The sequence below is a fragment of the Nicotiana sylvestris genome, chromosome 11 (assembly GCF_000393655.2).
Source record: "Nicotiana sylvestris chromosome 11, ASM39365v2, whole genome shotgun sequence".
In the NCBI taxonomy this organism is placed as follows: domain Eukaryota; kingdom Viridiplantae; phylum Streptophyta; class Magnoliopsida; order Solanales; family Solanaceae; genus Nicotiana; species Nicotiana sylvestris.
The window spans coordinates 155845987-155860595 of NC_091067.1; the positions used below are offsets into that span (position 1 = coordinate 155845987).

Genomic DNA, 14609 nt, shown 5'->3' on the forward strand with positions numbered 1-14609 from the left:
CACATCTTAATATATTCATATGTGTATTCAGATTCAGATATCTTAATCTTAATACACATCTTAATATTCAGATGTGTATTCAGATTCAGACGTCTTAATCTTTAAAAAACAAATGAGGCCTTAGGGTGTGTTTTGCTATAACGGATTTTTTTTTCATGGAAAATATTTTCCAAGAAAATATTTTCTTGGAAAACAAGTAGTAATTTTATTCATTTTTCAGTGTTTGGTATGCAAATTAAGGAAAATGACTTTTCAAGAGTATTCATAAATAATTTAGATATAATAAACATGAAACCATAAACTTTCAAACCAACAATCTTCCGAACCACAAATTTTAGAAACTTTCGAACCGCTAAACTTTCGAAACCGCGAAATTTCAAACCCGTAAACTTTATAATTTCTAAACCCGTAAACTTCCAATCACATAAACCTCCGAACTCATAACTTCGGAACTTGTAAAATTTTGAACCTTTAAACCGATAAATAAAAAAACTAAAACTGAAAAATATATTTAAAAAATATTTTTTCCGGGAGGGGGGAGGGGAGCAAAAAAATAAAAAAAAATAGAAATTTGAAATTATAAAAAAATAAGTAAACAATTTGTAGGGGGTGAGTGGTGCAGAAAAATGAAAAAACAGGAATTTGAATTACAAAAAAAAAAGTAATTTTTTTTGTGCGTGGTGGTGGTTGGGGTGGGCGCAGGTGAGGGGGTGAGTGTAGATGTAGGTGGTGCCAAAAATGAAAAAACAGAAATTTAAAATTGCAAAAAAAAATATGTAAAAAAATAATTTTTTTGCGGGAGGGGGTGGGGGTGGGGTGGGGTGGGTGGAGGGGTAGTAGGGTGGGTAATAATAGAAAAATTGAAATTTGAAAAAAAAAAGACCTTTTTTGGAGCGAGGGAGTGGGGTGGGTTGGTGAGGGTGGGGAAGGTTGAGAAGGAGTTTTGAAAAATATTTTTCCTTTTTTTTGAGGAAAATGAGTTAACAAGAAAAATATTTTTCAAAACATTTAAGCAAACGTAGACTACACAAAATATTCAAGAATTTGATACTAAAAAATGAAAAATTTTATTTTGTGTATCATACAACTGACACTAGTTGTATTAGTCAGCTTTTTTGTCTCACAATTTTGTGGACCCAGATTTCTGTGGACCCAGAAGTGTAAGATCAGGGTCCACAAATTTGTGAGACAAAAAGGAGCCTCATACAACTAGTGTAAGTTGTATGAGACCCCCTGAACTTTACGATAAGTTCTACAAATAACCCTCGTTAAAAGTTTGGCCCATTACTCACCTTGCCGTTACACTCTTAGCTCGGATACCCCCTTAATTCTAAACGGGTACCACAGTGGATAAGTTATCCACTCATAATTTGACACGTGAAATTTTAATTTACACCCAATCGAATCTATTTAACCTACTCATTACCCGTGACCCGACCCGTAAATTGGAAACTCCTTTCTTAAAAACACCCAAATTTTTACTTGGCTTATCAACTAGGGATATCTCTTCTTCTCAATCTCAACAAAGATCTTTGCGTTCATCGGTCACATGTTCGTCTCCTTCACTCTATAATAATCACCAGTGCAGCTTGATTCAAGTGTAAACGGATTGAAACTATTCAAATTTAAGGGGTAACCAAATAAGATATGAAAACCAATTCCCTTTGTACAGAAAGTTACTTGCATTTTTAAAATGAACATTCATATATTAGAGGAGCTTGTCAATGCAATACAGCAAACGATAAGGCAAACAACACCAAGCCAGAATACTAGAGCCAAAACAAATGTATTCTAATAAAATTTCAAAGAAGAGGTTTATATCCGTAAATTTAACATAGATGAGCCCTGGTGCTCCTGATTTGCGGTCAGCAATGACGTCTTTCTTCCTTAGAATCAGTCTGCAGTCAAGCTCTGCTCTACAACTTCTCTAACTCTGCGGTTGTAATCCCTTTTATTCTCACTGAACATCCGAGCTACTTCCAAATTTGCAGGTGAATTGGGGTTTGGATCACACAGCAATGACTGCAACAATAAGAGTGTTCAGTCATTCGCAAACAAGAAACCCATTGACCGATGAACTCGAAGATCTCTGTTGAGATTGAGAAGAAGAGCTATTCCCGGTTGATAATTGAAGTAAAATTCGGGTATTTTTAAGAAAGGGGTTTCCAATTTACAGGTCGCGTCACATGTAATGGGTAGGTTAATTAGATCCGGTTGGGTGTGAATTAAAATATTTGGGTATAAATTAAAATTTCACATGTCAAATTATGAGCTGATAACTTATCCATTGTGGCAACCGTTTAGAATTAATGGGGTATACGAGCCAAGAGTGTAACGACAAGGTGGGTAATGAGCCAAACTTTTAACGAAAGTTATTTGTAGACCTTATCGTAAAGTTCAAGAGGTATTTGGACCTTTTTCGAAAAATAAATTAATTTGGATAATGTATAAAATTATGTAATTCTTCAACTTAAAGCCAACACTATTTGTCAGTAAGAAAAACCGAGTAGCAATAGCAATATAGTAACAAGTAATTCAATTCACTTAACATTACACCATCACAATAATATTGTCCCATATTTTAATACAATGAGATATTGGTTTTAAAAGCTCATAAAAAAATTAGCTAGTGTTATAAAATAGTGAGTATTCATTTGTCATAAAAAGTAGGGGTGTTCAAACCGAACCGGAAAATCGCACCAAATCAAACCGATTAAAAACCCCGATTAGGTTTGATTTGACTTGGTTTGGTATTGAGTAAAAAAATCTGAACCAAACCGACATATAAATATATAAATTTTATTTATATTTTTAAGACTTTATAGTGAATTTTCTTTAGAAAATATAGAAATATTTAGGATCCTCTCATGTATTAACCTTGAAAATGTAAATTAACAAAAAATTATTGTTAGACAACTAAGAAAATAACTATATGTGTTACTAAAAAAATTCTCTCATTAGAATATTTTAATAGATCATATGCTTGTCAATTTTTTTTCACATTTACTAAACATATATTCACTTATCAAAGTTTTATCTATAATTTTAACAAAGTAAAATTGAAATAATATTCATGTAACAAAAAAAATTCAAAAACCCAAAAAATCCGGCAATACAGAACCAATCCAAATCGATATAGTTGATTTGTCGGTCCATATACACCCCTAATAAAAAGCATTGAATGTCTCCACTTAATCATTTAAGCCACAAAAATTAAACACGTGTGTCAGAACTTCAATAGTACGTTGCAAATTGATAGCAACGTCTACAATAAACAAACGGATGGGGCCCACAAGAAAGCATTTAAGCCACAAGTACTGTCAACCAATGCACAAAACTGAGCCGCACAACCAAAAGTGCCAGGCAAGTATGTTGAAATAGGCTGACCAAAACAGAGGCGGATCCATAATATTAAGTGGGTGTTTGGACATAAGAATCTTTTCAATTTTTTTACTTTTTTTCGAAATCAGTGTTTGACTATAAAAATTTCAATTTTCACTTGAAAATAAATTTTAAAAATTTTCGAAAATTTGAAAAATTCAAAAAGTAATTTTTTCAAAATTTTCACTTAAATCACTAGCAAAAATTCAAAAATAATCCAAAATTATATTTATGTCCAAACACAACTCTAATTTTCAAATACCATTTTTTACTTATTTTTTTTTTTTTGAATATTATAATTCTTATGTCCAAACCCCCACTAAATTTATGGGTTGCTACAAAAATTTTAAATTAATATACAATAATAACTGGATTAAGGGACTGTGTTCCAAGTCAAATATTCTTATGTATTTAATGAATTTTCAATACAAATATCGAATCTAAATAAAAGTTTCGGGGTTCACGGAAACCCGTAATGGCTCAACTGTTGCTTCTGTAGTTCTATTATAAGAGAAACTATTTACAGGTAAGCATCTTGTACGTAGTTCTCTTAATAATCTTGTAGAATGGAAAAGTTGAAAAGCCAAAACAAACAAAAATTCAATCATTTTTGCGTTATTCGTGATACTCTTATGTCTGTTTACTATCACAATCTAATTATGCATGATACAGTCTAAGCTGTTAAATATATTTTTTAAGATTTATCTCAAATAAAAACATTGTTTAATTATGCGAAAAAATGGTTCAAAAATCTGTTGTATTTCGTTTTCAAATCTTTTACGTGTGAAAATAAAGATGATTTTATAGCCACAAACCAATTGACCCCTGGATATAGGAGTTTACTGTTGATGGTACTAACTGTTACTCCATAACTGATAGTAAGTTAGTAACTGCCTATTTGCCTTTGAGCTAGATTTATTATTTTAAGGCATTATTGAAGGAGAAACAACGGAAAGATGATTATTGACTCACAATGAAAATTTAGGAGAGACGGAGCCAGAATTTGAAGTTTATAAATCCGGCGTTAATTCTTTTAAGTTATTGAGTTCTAAATTATATATTTATATATATTCATTGGATTTTCTTAAGAAAATATAAAGTATGAACAAAAGTTACTGGATTCCGTCGAATCCACTTTTGATACTGTAGCTCCGCCACTGGAAAACTGTCTTGGGGATTCACAATACTATGGTAGAATAGTATTTAGGGTGTTCAAGAATAATAGAAAAATTCGCAGATGTAAAACCGATAATTTAATTAAATCACCACAAAAAAATATGGTGGAATGAATAAGATTCTTTCACCTTAATCAAAGGTCTCGAATTTGAACTTTAGAATAACTTTTTTTTGTGTGTGTAGAAAGCGCACCCTTTTATGCGTCTATCCGGATTAGTCGTGGCCAAAGAATACAACACATCCGGCGGAAAACAAAAAAGGAAATTGATTAAATCAAAAGCAAATCAAATCAAATCTTCAACACTAAAAGGTTGAATAATATATGTTTCCTTTATTACAATTTTACTCCAGCTGCTAAAAAAAAGAGTTAAACTTGTAGATTACGGTATGTCTTTGCTAAGCATTGCCACAATTGCTGTATATAGTAGTAATAAATTATTTTCACTAGGAATACAATATATGGAAAGAATACACAACATGGAAATGTTCTCAAAAGCATCCCAAAAGGCCAAAAATTATCATCCTTTTCATAACTACGCTTTATATTTGACTTTTATACCGATATTATAAAGATTCTTTTACACTGCCAATATAGTTTAATTTATTATAATATATTAGTTACTATTTTATCAGATTTTAATTAATGCATGTCATATCGATTTACTTATAAGTTGCATAATTTTTGTTTGTATCGTCAATATATGAAATTTAAATATATATTCGACTATAATGATTTGTTAGCTACAATTAGATCTGGTAAAGGAAAAAGAGCCCGGTGCACTAAGCTCTCGCTATGTGTGGGATCCGGAAAGGACCGAACCACAAAGGTTTATTGTACGCAACCTTACCTTGTATTTCTGCAAGAGGCTATAAAAAGGGCAGTTTGGTGCACTAAGTTCCCGCTATGCGCGGGGTCCGGGGAAGGGTCGGACCATAAGGGTCTATCGTACGCAGTCGTTCCACGGCTCGAACCCGTGATCTTTTGGTCACATAACAACAACTTTACCAGTTACGCTAAGGCTCCCTCCGGCAAAGGAAAGAGAATAATAATTGCATCACTTTAAAATAGAGAGAACCAAGCAGTGGAGAAGAATACAGGAACAATTTATATCCTCTATTTATATCAACTTTCTTCCTTTGCATTCTTTCTAAAAAAATACAGAGAGCCAAACAATGGAGAAGAATAAAGGAACAATTCTCTTCTTCCCATTCATGGCACAAGGCCATATTATACCTTTCTTAACCTTAGCCTTCAAATTAGAACAAAAAAAGTACAACATAATTTTTGTAAACACACCACTCAATATCAAGAAACTCAAATCATCTCTACCTTTAAATTCCTCAATTTCTCTTCTTGAAATTCCATTCAATAGTTCTCAACATGGCTTACCTCCAAATACTGAAAATACTGATTCACTTCCTTATAACCTTACTTTACATTTTACAACAATTTCCTCTTGTCTTGAACCTTCATTTAGAAATCTTGTTTCTAATCTTATTGAAAAACCACTTTGTATTATATCAGACTTTTTTTTTGGTTGGTCAGCAAATATAGCACATGAATTTGGAATATTTCATCTTATTTTTAGTGGGGCTAGTGGTTTTGGTTTGGCATGTTATTATTCTATGTGGCTAAATTTGCCACATAAAAAAACAAGAAATTTTGAGTTTACTATGCCTGATTTTCAAGAAGCTGGAAATCTTGAAATTAGTCAATTGAGTCCAAGTTTATTAGCAGCTGATTCAAATGATCCATATACAAATTTCAACTGGAAAAATCTTACAAATTGGATGAACTCTGATGGGATTATTCTCAATACAGTTGAAGAATTAGACAAGCTTGGGTTAACATATTTTCGTCGAAAATTAAAACTACCAGTTTGGGCCATTGGACCAATACCTTGGCCAGTAAGTAGTAAATCAAGAGCTGGTAAAGAAACAAGGGATGAAACAGAGAAATGCATCAAATTTCTTGATGAAAAAGAACCAAAGTCAGTACTTTACATTTCTTTTGGCTCACAAAGTACAATTTCAGCATCACAAATGATGGAATTAGCAAAAGCATTGGATAATGCTAGTGGAGTAAATTTTATATGGGTTGTTAGACCCCCTTTGGGTTTTGACATTAATATGGAGTTTAGAGCTGAGGAATGGTTGTCTGAGAGGTTTGTTCAACGCGTTTTCGACGATCAAAATCGAGGACTCATAGTACCAAAATGGGCTCCTCAGGTCAGAACTACATAACCATCTCATCTAAAAGTCTAAATTGTTAGAATTTTACGATTTTCATGTTGTTTAGTTTGTTTCAGTTATGGTATGTTCCTGTTGTTGGTATTTTGGTACTACTTATTCTTTTCTTTCTTTTTCTTCTTTTTCCTCCTGTGCTTCTTTTTCTTCGTATTCTTCTTCTCCTCCTCCTCCCTATCTTTTTGAACATAGAGTCTATTGGAAACAACCGATCTCTACCTTTACTAGGTAAGGGTAAGGTCTGTGTACATACTACCCTACCCAGACCCGACATATGGAAATATACTGGATATGTTGTTATTGTTGTTATTATTATGATTTTAATTACTTAATTATATCATATCTCAACATGGTCCAATAAGCATGATTTTATTTACTTAATTATTTCATGTCTCGACAGGTTGAAATCTTGGCTCACAATTCGATTGGAGCGTTCTTGACACATTGTGGATGGAATTCAGTGTTAGAATCACTTGGAAATGGAGTGCCACTACTTGGTTGGCCTATAGCAGCAGAGCAATTCTACAACTCAAAATTCTTGGAACAAGATGTTGGTGTTTGTGTTGAGGTGGTTAGAGGGAATAATTCTCAAGTTAAGTATGAGAATATATTGGAAAAGATTGAGTTGGTTATGGGGGAAAATGATAAAGGGAAAGAAATTAGAAGGAAAGCTATTGAAGTTAAAGAAATAATAGGAGATGCTATTATAGATAATGAGGATTTTAAAGGATCTTCTATTAAAGCAATGGAAGATTTTCTAAATGCAGCTTTGTCTATGAAGAAAATGTCTAATGGTGGGAGGATAAGACAAGAAGACAATATGAAGAAGATGTCAAATGGTGCAAGGATTAATGGAAATATGTTGAAAAGCCAATAAGATAATTTTTCTAGTTAGATGGTGCTAGTCATAGAAAGTAAACAAAAATAAAAGAAGAAAATATTAGATGAAAATGTATGTGTACTAGTGTTTATGTAAAAAATAGTATAATAAAATATGTGCTACTTTGTGTTTATTGTGTTTATTAGTGTTTTTTTCTCTTCCTTCTTCACCCTTCTCGACTTTTTACATTGTGTTTGGTATTAATTAGAAAAATTAATGTGTTTGCTTCCGCACAAGACGATTAATTGGTCATTTACTTTCGAGTTTTTCTGCTAATAAGAATTAAAGGGGAATATATATATATATATATATATATATATATATATATATATGGAGGATTACTAGGGTATTTGATCTCAATTGCTCCCCTAGCTTTCATCTCTCAGTGTCAGTATCGGCCCAACAAAATACTTATGCGGTTGTATTTTTTCCGTTCTCTATGTATTTCACCGCTCCACCGAAAATTTCATCTGCCCCTACCATACTCCAACTAGACAGTTTTCACCGTCTATCCAGGTTTGAGCCTTGGGATTGACGGCGGACTTAAAAAGTCACCTATGAGCGCTTTACGCCCAATTATTTCGGATAATACTTACCTCTAGATTAAATCAACCAAATTCGAATCCTGTTTCTAAAAATAAAGTTCATTGACTAAATAGTTGCCTTTCTTTAAAAATTTGGAGGTCTACAAATTCTAGCATCAGCAGATTCTAGAAAGGTATAATACACACTAATTAATTCATTCATTCAATGAAGTTATACATTTTTTTAAAGAAGTTACGCATTGACTAGTGTGAATTAGTCTTTTTTTTAAATTTCTTGACAATGACTAACAATTAATTTAAAATTGTGTGACGTTATATCAACTTGATCTAACTGATGCAATTAAGTCAAAAGAATATATTGGTTTTTAAATTAAAGGTGCTCCTGATATCCCTCTCTTCGTTATTTTTTCTATTCTTGGAATATCTCTTAGCTTCTGCTTTAAGTGTGGAAATATAGTATTTTTAGAGGACAAATACTCCATTTATTATTTAGCAATGCGTTTATATGACTAAAAGAGCGTTTGTCTAAGCCTATAAACTGGTCAAACTAGCTTATAAATAGATTTTGGCTTATTTACGCATTTGATAAACACGCAAAGTGTTTATAAACACTTAAATTTAACCATAAACTATAAACTGCTACCCCAACTTATGACTTTCTAGTTTATAAGCACTTTCAGTTTCACCAAGACTTTTATTATTAATTTATCCTTAATAATATTTTTAATTCACTTCTCACGACAAAATTCTTAATTGGAAATTGGCTCTTGTTTACATTATTTGGTTGCCTCTAATGTCTTTTCAAGATTATGACTACCACCAAGTCGTTTTCTCAAGTGAAATCGCTGTACTGTATACATGATCATGCCATAGAAAATGAGTTTACCTTCTCTAAACAAACATTTTAATAAACTAATTACGTTTGCCCTCCAGAGTACCTTAATTATTTTACTACAAGAATCAATAGCTATAGCATCTCGCGTCAGAAAGCCTTCTCTAAACAAACATTTTAATAAACTAATTACGTTTGCCCTCCAGAGTACCTTAATTATTTTACTACAAGAATCAATAGCTATAGCATCTCGCGTCAGAAAGCCTATAGACACCGATAAGGATTGTGGTAGAGTGGTAAATATACCTTCATCTTTTAACTATAAATCTCGTGTTCGAGCACTAGATATAAAGTTACCATATTGGAAGCAGTTTGGTTACCCCCAATATGGTATTTTTTGTCAGGAATTCTACTTTAATCGGGTCCAACAAAATGTGGGGTTCATCCCATTTGTAATAACCATGTGCCTATGATTACTTTGGCCCCAAGTTTGAAAATGAATGGAGGAGAATTGAAGCTCCTCTTGTAGCATTTTTGGAGGTTACTTATTTTCTCCTATAGAAGGAGAGCTCTTTCACTTCTTTCAAACATACCAACAAAAAGAGAAAGAAAGAGTGAGACATCATAAACAGAGTATAAGAAAATAGTTTGTGAGGAAAATAGAGAGTGTGATCGATATTATAGTGAGGTGGGAATATCAAAAGAGTAATATTTCTTTTGAGTGTTGTAGTGGTCTTTAGAATATTTTACTCGGGCCTACAAAATGTAAAATTCCTTCTATAGTGATATCAGTTGCTCCTCTTGGGGTCGTGGTTTTTCCCCTTATTTAGAAGGGTTTTTCACGTAAAATTTTTGGTGTCGTCGTTACTCTTTTATTCTTGTTGATTATCGTATCTCGGTGTTACATTATTATTCCGCTTTTATTACCACAAATATTATTTCTGTGGGGGATTTATTCCAAACAACTGGTATCAGAATGTTCTACTCGTTCATAGAAATACTATTCACTGTCGGTAGCACTATATTCAGTGAAAAAAAAGGTTCGGAGTAAAGTACGAGGTAGCAAAATTCAACGGAGATAGTGGTTTCTCAACATGGCAAAGAAGGATGAGGGATTTGCTCATCCAACAGGGATTGCACAAGGTACTAGATGATACTGTCAAAAAGCTTGATATCATGAAAGCCGAGGATTGTGCTGACTTGGATGAAAAGGCTGCTAGTGTAATCAGGTTGCATGTGGTAAATAATATCATTGATAAAGACACCGCATGTGATATTTGGACAAGGTTGGAAAGCCTATACATGTCCAAAATGCTGACAAATAAATTGTACATGAAGAAGCAGTTATTCGCCCTACACATGGGTGATGTACGAATTTTTTGTCACATTTAAATGTGTTTAACGGACTCATCACACAGCTCACCAACCTCGGAGTGAAAATCGAGGAAGAAGATAAAGTCATCTTGTTGTTGAACTCGTTGCCATCTTTGTACGATAATTTGGCAACAACCATCCTGCACGGTAAGACTATCATTTAGTTGAAAGACGTCATATCGGCTCTTCTACTCAATGAGTATATGAGAAAGAAGCCTGAAAATCAAGGACATGCTCTCATCACAGAAGGTAGAGACATGAGTTATCAAAGGAGTTCGAGCAACTATGGTAGATCTCGAGGTCGTGGGAAGTCCAAGAACCGATACAAATCAAAAGTCAGAAATTGCTACAATTCCAATCAACCAGGTCATTTCAAAAGAGATTGCCCAAATATAAGAAAGGGCAAAGGTGAAACCAATGGCCAGATGAATGACGACAACACAACCGCCGTAGTGCAAAACAATGGTAATGTTGTTCTCTTCATAAATGAGGAAGACGAATGCATGCACTTGGAAGATCCAGAGTCGGAATGGGTGGTTGACACAGCAGCATCTTACCATGCCACACAGGTACGAGATTTTTTTTGCAGATATGTAACAGGTGATTTCGGCTTTGTGAGAATGGTAACACAAGTTACTCTAAGATTACGAGGATTGGTGACATTTGTATCAAGACAAATGTTGGATGCACAATGGTTCTAAAAGATGTGCGACATGTACCTAATTTGCGGATGAACTTGATCTCGAGAATCGCTTTGGACCGAGATGGGTACGAGAACTATTTTGCAAATCAAAAGTAGAGACTCACAAAGGGATCATTGATGATTGCAAAAGGAGTTGCTCGTGGTACGTTGTACATGACAAATACAGAAATATGCCGAGGTGAATTGAACGTGGCACAAGATGAGATTTTTGCAGATTTTTGGCACAAAAGAATGGGTCATATGAGCAAGAAGAGATTGCAGATTCTTGCCAGGAAATCACTCATCTCCTTTGCCAAAGGTACAACAGTAAAACCTTGTGACTACTGTTTATTTGGTAAGCATCATAGAGTCTCATTTCAGACACCATCTGAAAGAAAATTGAATATGCTTGTTTTAGTATATTCTGATGTTTGTAGTCTAATAGAAATTGAATCGATGAGCGGTAACAAATATTTTGTTACTTTTATTGATGATGCTTCACGTAAATTGTGGGCTTATATCTTGAAAACCAAAGATCTGGTGTTTCAAGTTTTCTAGAAGTTTTATGCTCTAGTGGAAAGGGAGACGGGTCGAAAGCTAAAACGTCTCCGAAGTGACAATGGAGGTGAGTATACTTCAAGGGAATTTGAAGATTAATGTTCAAGTCATGGGATCGGACATGAAAAAACAGTTCCTGGAACCCCACAGCACAATGGCGTAGCTAAGAGGATGAACCGCACCATTGTTGAAGAGGTGAGAAACATGCTCAGAATGGCTAAACTGCCTAAGTCATTCTGGGGTGAAACAGTTCAGACAGCCTGTTACCTGATCAATAGGAGTCCATCAGTTATTGGAGTTTGACATCCCAGAGAGAGTTTGGATCAACAAGGAGGTGTCCTACTCACATCTCAAGGTGTTCGGTTGCAGAGCTTTTGCACATGTACCAAAGGAGCAGAGAACAAAGCTGGATGATAAATTAGTTCCCTGCATATTCATCGGATATGGAGATGAAGAGTTCGGGTACAGATTGTGGGATCCTGTAAAGAAGAAGGTCATCAGAAGCAAAGATGTAATCTTCCGAGAAAGTGAAGTTGGAGCTGTAGATAATCAGTCATAGAAGGCCAAGAATGGTATAATCCCTAACCTTGTTACCTTTCCTTCTACTTCTAACAATCCCACAAGTGCAGAAAGTAGGGCCGACGAGGTTGCCGAGTAGGGGGACAAACCTGATGAGGTTATTGATCAGGGGGAGCAACTTGATGATGATGCTGAGCAAGTGGAGTACCCTACTCAGGAAGAAGAATAACCTCAACCTCTAAGGAGATCAGAAAGTCTAAGGGTAGAATCATGCAGGTAACTTTCCATAGAGTATGTCCTCATCAATGATGAGGGGGAGCCAGAAAGTCTTAAGGAGGTGTTGCCCCATCCAGAAAAGAACCAGTGGATGAAAGCTATCCAAGAAGAGATGGCATATCTACAGAAAAATGGCACGTTCAAGCTAGTTGAACTTTCAAAGGGTAAAAGACCACTCAAATGTAAGTGGGTCTTTAAACTCAAAAAAGTTGGAAATGGCAAGCTAGTCAAATTCAAAGCTTGATTGGTGGTTAAAGTTTTCGAACAGAAAAAAGGTATTGATTTTGATGAAATTTTCTCACTTGTTGTCAAAATGACTTCTATTCGTACAATCTTGAGCTTAGCAGCTAGCCTAGATCTTGAAGTGGAGCAGTTAGATATGAAAACTGCATTTCTTCATGGAGATTTATATGGAGTAGCTAGAAGGATTTGAAGTAGCTGGAAAGAAACACATGGTGTACAAATTGAATAAGAGTCTTTATGGGTTGAAGCAGGCACCAAGGCAGTGGCACATGAAGTTTGACTCATTCATGAAAATTCAAACATACATAAAGAATTATTCTGATCCATGTGTATACTTTAAAAGTTTTTCTGATAACAACTTTATTATATTGTTATTGTATGTGGATGATATGTTGATTGTAGGACAAGACAAGGAGCTGACAACAAAGTTGAAGAAAGATTTGTCCAAGTCATTTGATATGAAGGACTTGGGCCCATCACAACAAATTCTGGGGATGAAGATTGTTCGAGAGCGAACATGCAGAAAGTTGTGGCTATCTCAGGAGAAGTACATTGAATGTGTACTGAAACGTTTCACCATAAAAGTGCTAAACCAGTTAGCACACCTCTTGCTGGTCATCTAAAGTTGACCAAGAAGATGTGTCCTACAATAGTGGAGGAGAAAGGGAACATGGCCAGAGTTCCTTATTCTTCAGCAGTCGGAAGCTTGATATATGCAATGGTATGCACTAGACCTGATATTGCTCATGTAGTTGGTATTGTTAGCAGGTTCCTTGAAAATCCTAAAAAAGAACATTGGGAAGCAGTCAAGTGGATTCTCAGGTACCTAAGAGGTACTGTATGAGATTGCTTGTGTTTTGGAGGATCTAGTCCAATATTGAAGGGCTACACGGATGTTGATATGGTAGGTGATCTTGATAATCATAAATCTACTACCGAATACCTATTCACATTTTCAAGGGAGCTATATCATGGCAGTCGAAGTTGTAGAAGTGTGTCGCACTCTCTACAACTGAAGCAGAAATATTGCCACTACAGAAGCTGGCAAGGAGGTGGTATGACTAAAACGGTTTCAGCAAGATCTTGAATTGCACCAGAAGGAATATATAGTCTATTGCGATAGTCAAAGTGCAATAGACTTGAACAAAACCACCATGTATCATGCAAGGATAAATCATATCGACGTGAGATATCAATGGATTCAAGGAAAGATAGAGGATGGATCTATGCAGGTCAATAAGATCCATACAAGTGAGAATCCTTCGGATGTGCTGACCAAGATAGTACCAAGAGACAAGTTTGAGCTATGTAAGGAACTTGTCAGCATGCGCTCAAACTAGACACGCCGGTGTTACCTCCTTCAGGTGAATGGGACTCGAGGGAGAGATTATGGGGTCCATCCCATTTGTAATAAGCATGTGCCTATGATTACTTTGGCCCCAAGTTTGGAAATGAATGGAGGAGAATTGAAGCTCCTCCTGTAGCATTCTTCGAGGCTATGTATTTTCTCCTATAAAAGGAGAGCTCTTTCACTTCTTTCAAACACACCAACAAAGATAGAAAGAAAGAGTGAGGCATCACAGATAGGGTATAAGAAAATAGTCTGTGAGGAAAATAGAGAGTGTGAACGATATTATAGTAAGGTGGGAATATCAAAAGAGTATTATTTCTTTTGAGTGTTGTAGTGGTCTTTAGAGTATTTTACTCGGGCCTACAAAAGTGTAAAATTCCTTGCTATAGTGATATTAGTTGCTCCTCTCGGGGTCGCATTCCCCCCTTATTCAGAAGGGTTTTCCATGTAAAAATCTTGGTGTCGTCGTTGCTCTTCTATTCATCGTATCTCGGTGTTACATTATTATTCTGCTTTTATTACCGTGAATGTTATTTCTGTAGGGG

General features: G+C 34.9%; 1 protein-coding gene across 1 annotated transcript; it reads left to right on the forward strand.

The window, feature by feature from the left end:
- The first annotated feature begins 5658 nt into the window (after nucleotides 1–5658).
- LOC104232267 (UDP-glycosyltransferase 92A1-like) lies at nucleotides 5659–7817 on the forward strand. The gene is made up of 2 exons (XM_009785421.2): nucleotides 5659–6786; nucleotides 7205–7817. Exons 1-2 carry the CDS (start codon nucleotides 5731–5733, stop codon nucleotides 7679–7681), a joined length of 1533 nt encoding a protein of 510 aa, XP_009783723.1. The 5' UTR covers nucleotides 5659–5730; the 3' UTR covers nucleotides 7682–7817.
- Nucleotides 7818–14609: the final 6792 nt, after the last annotated feature.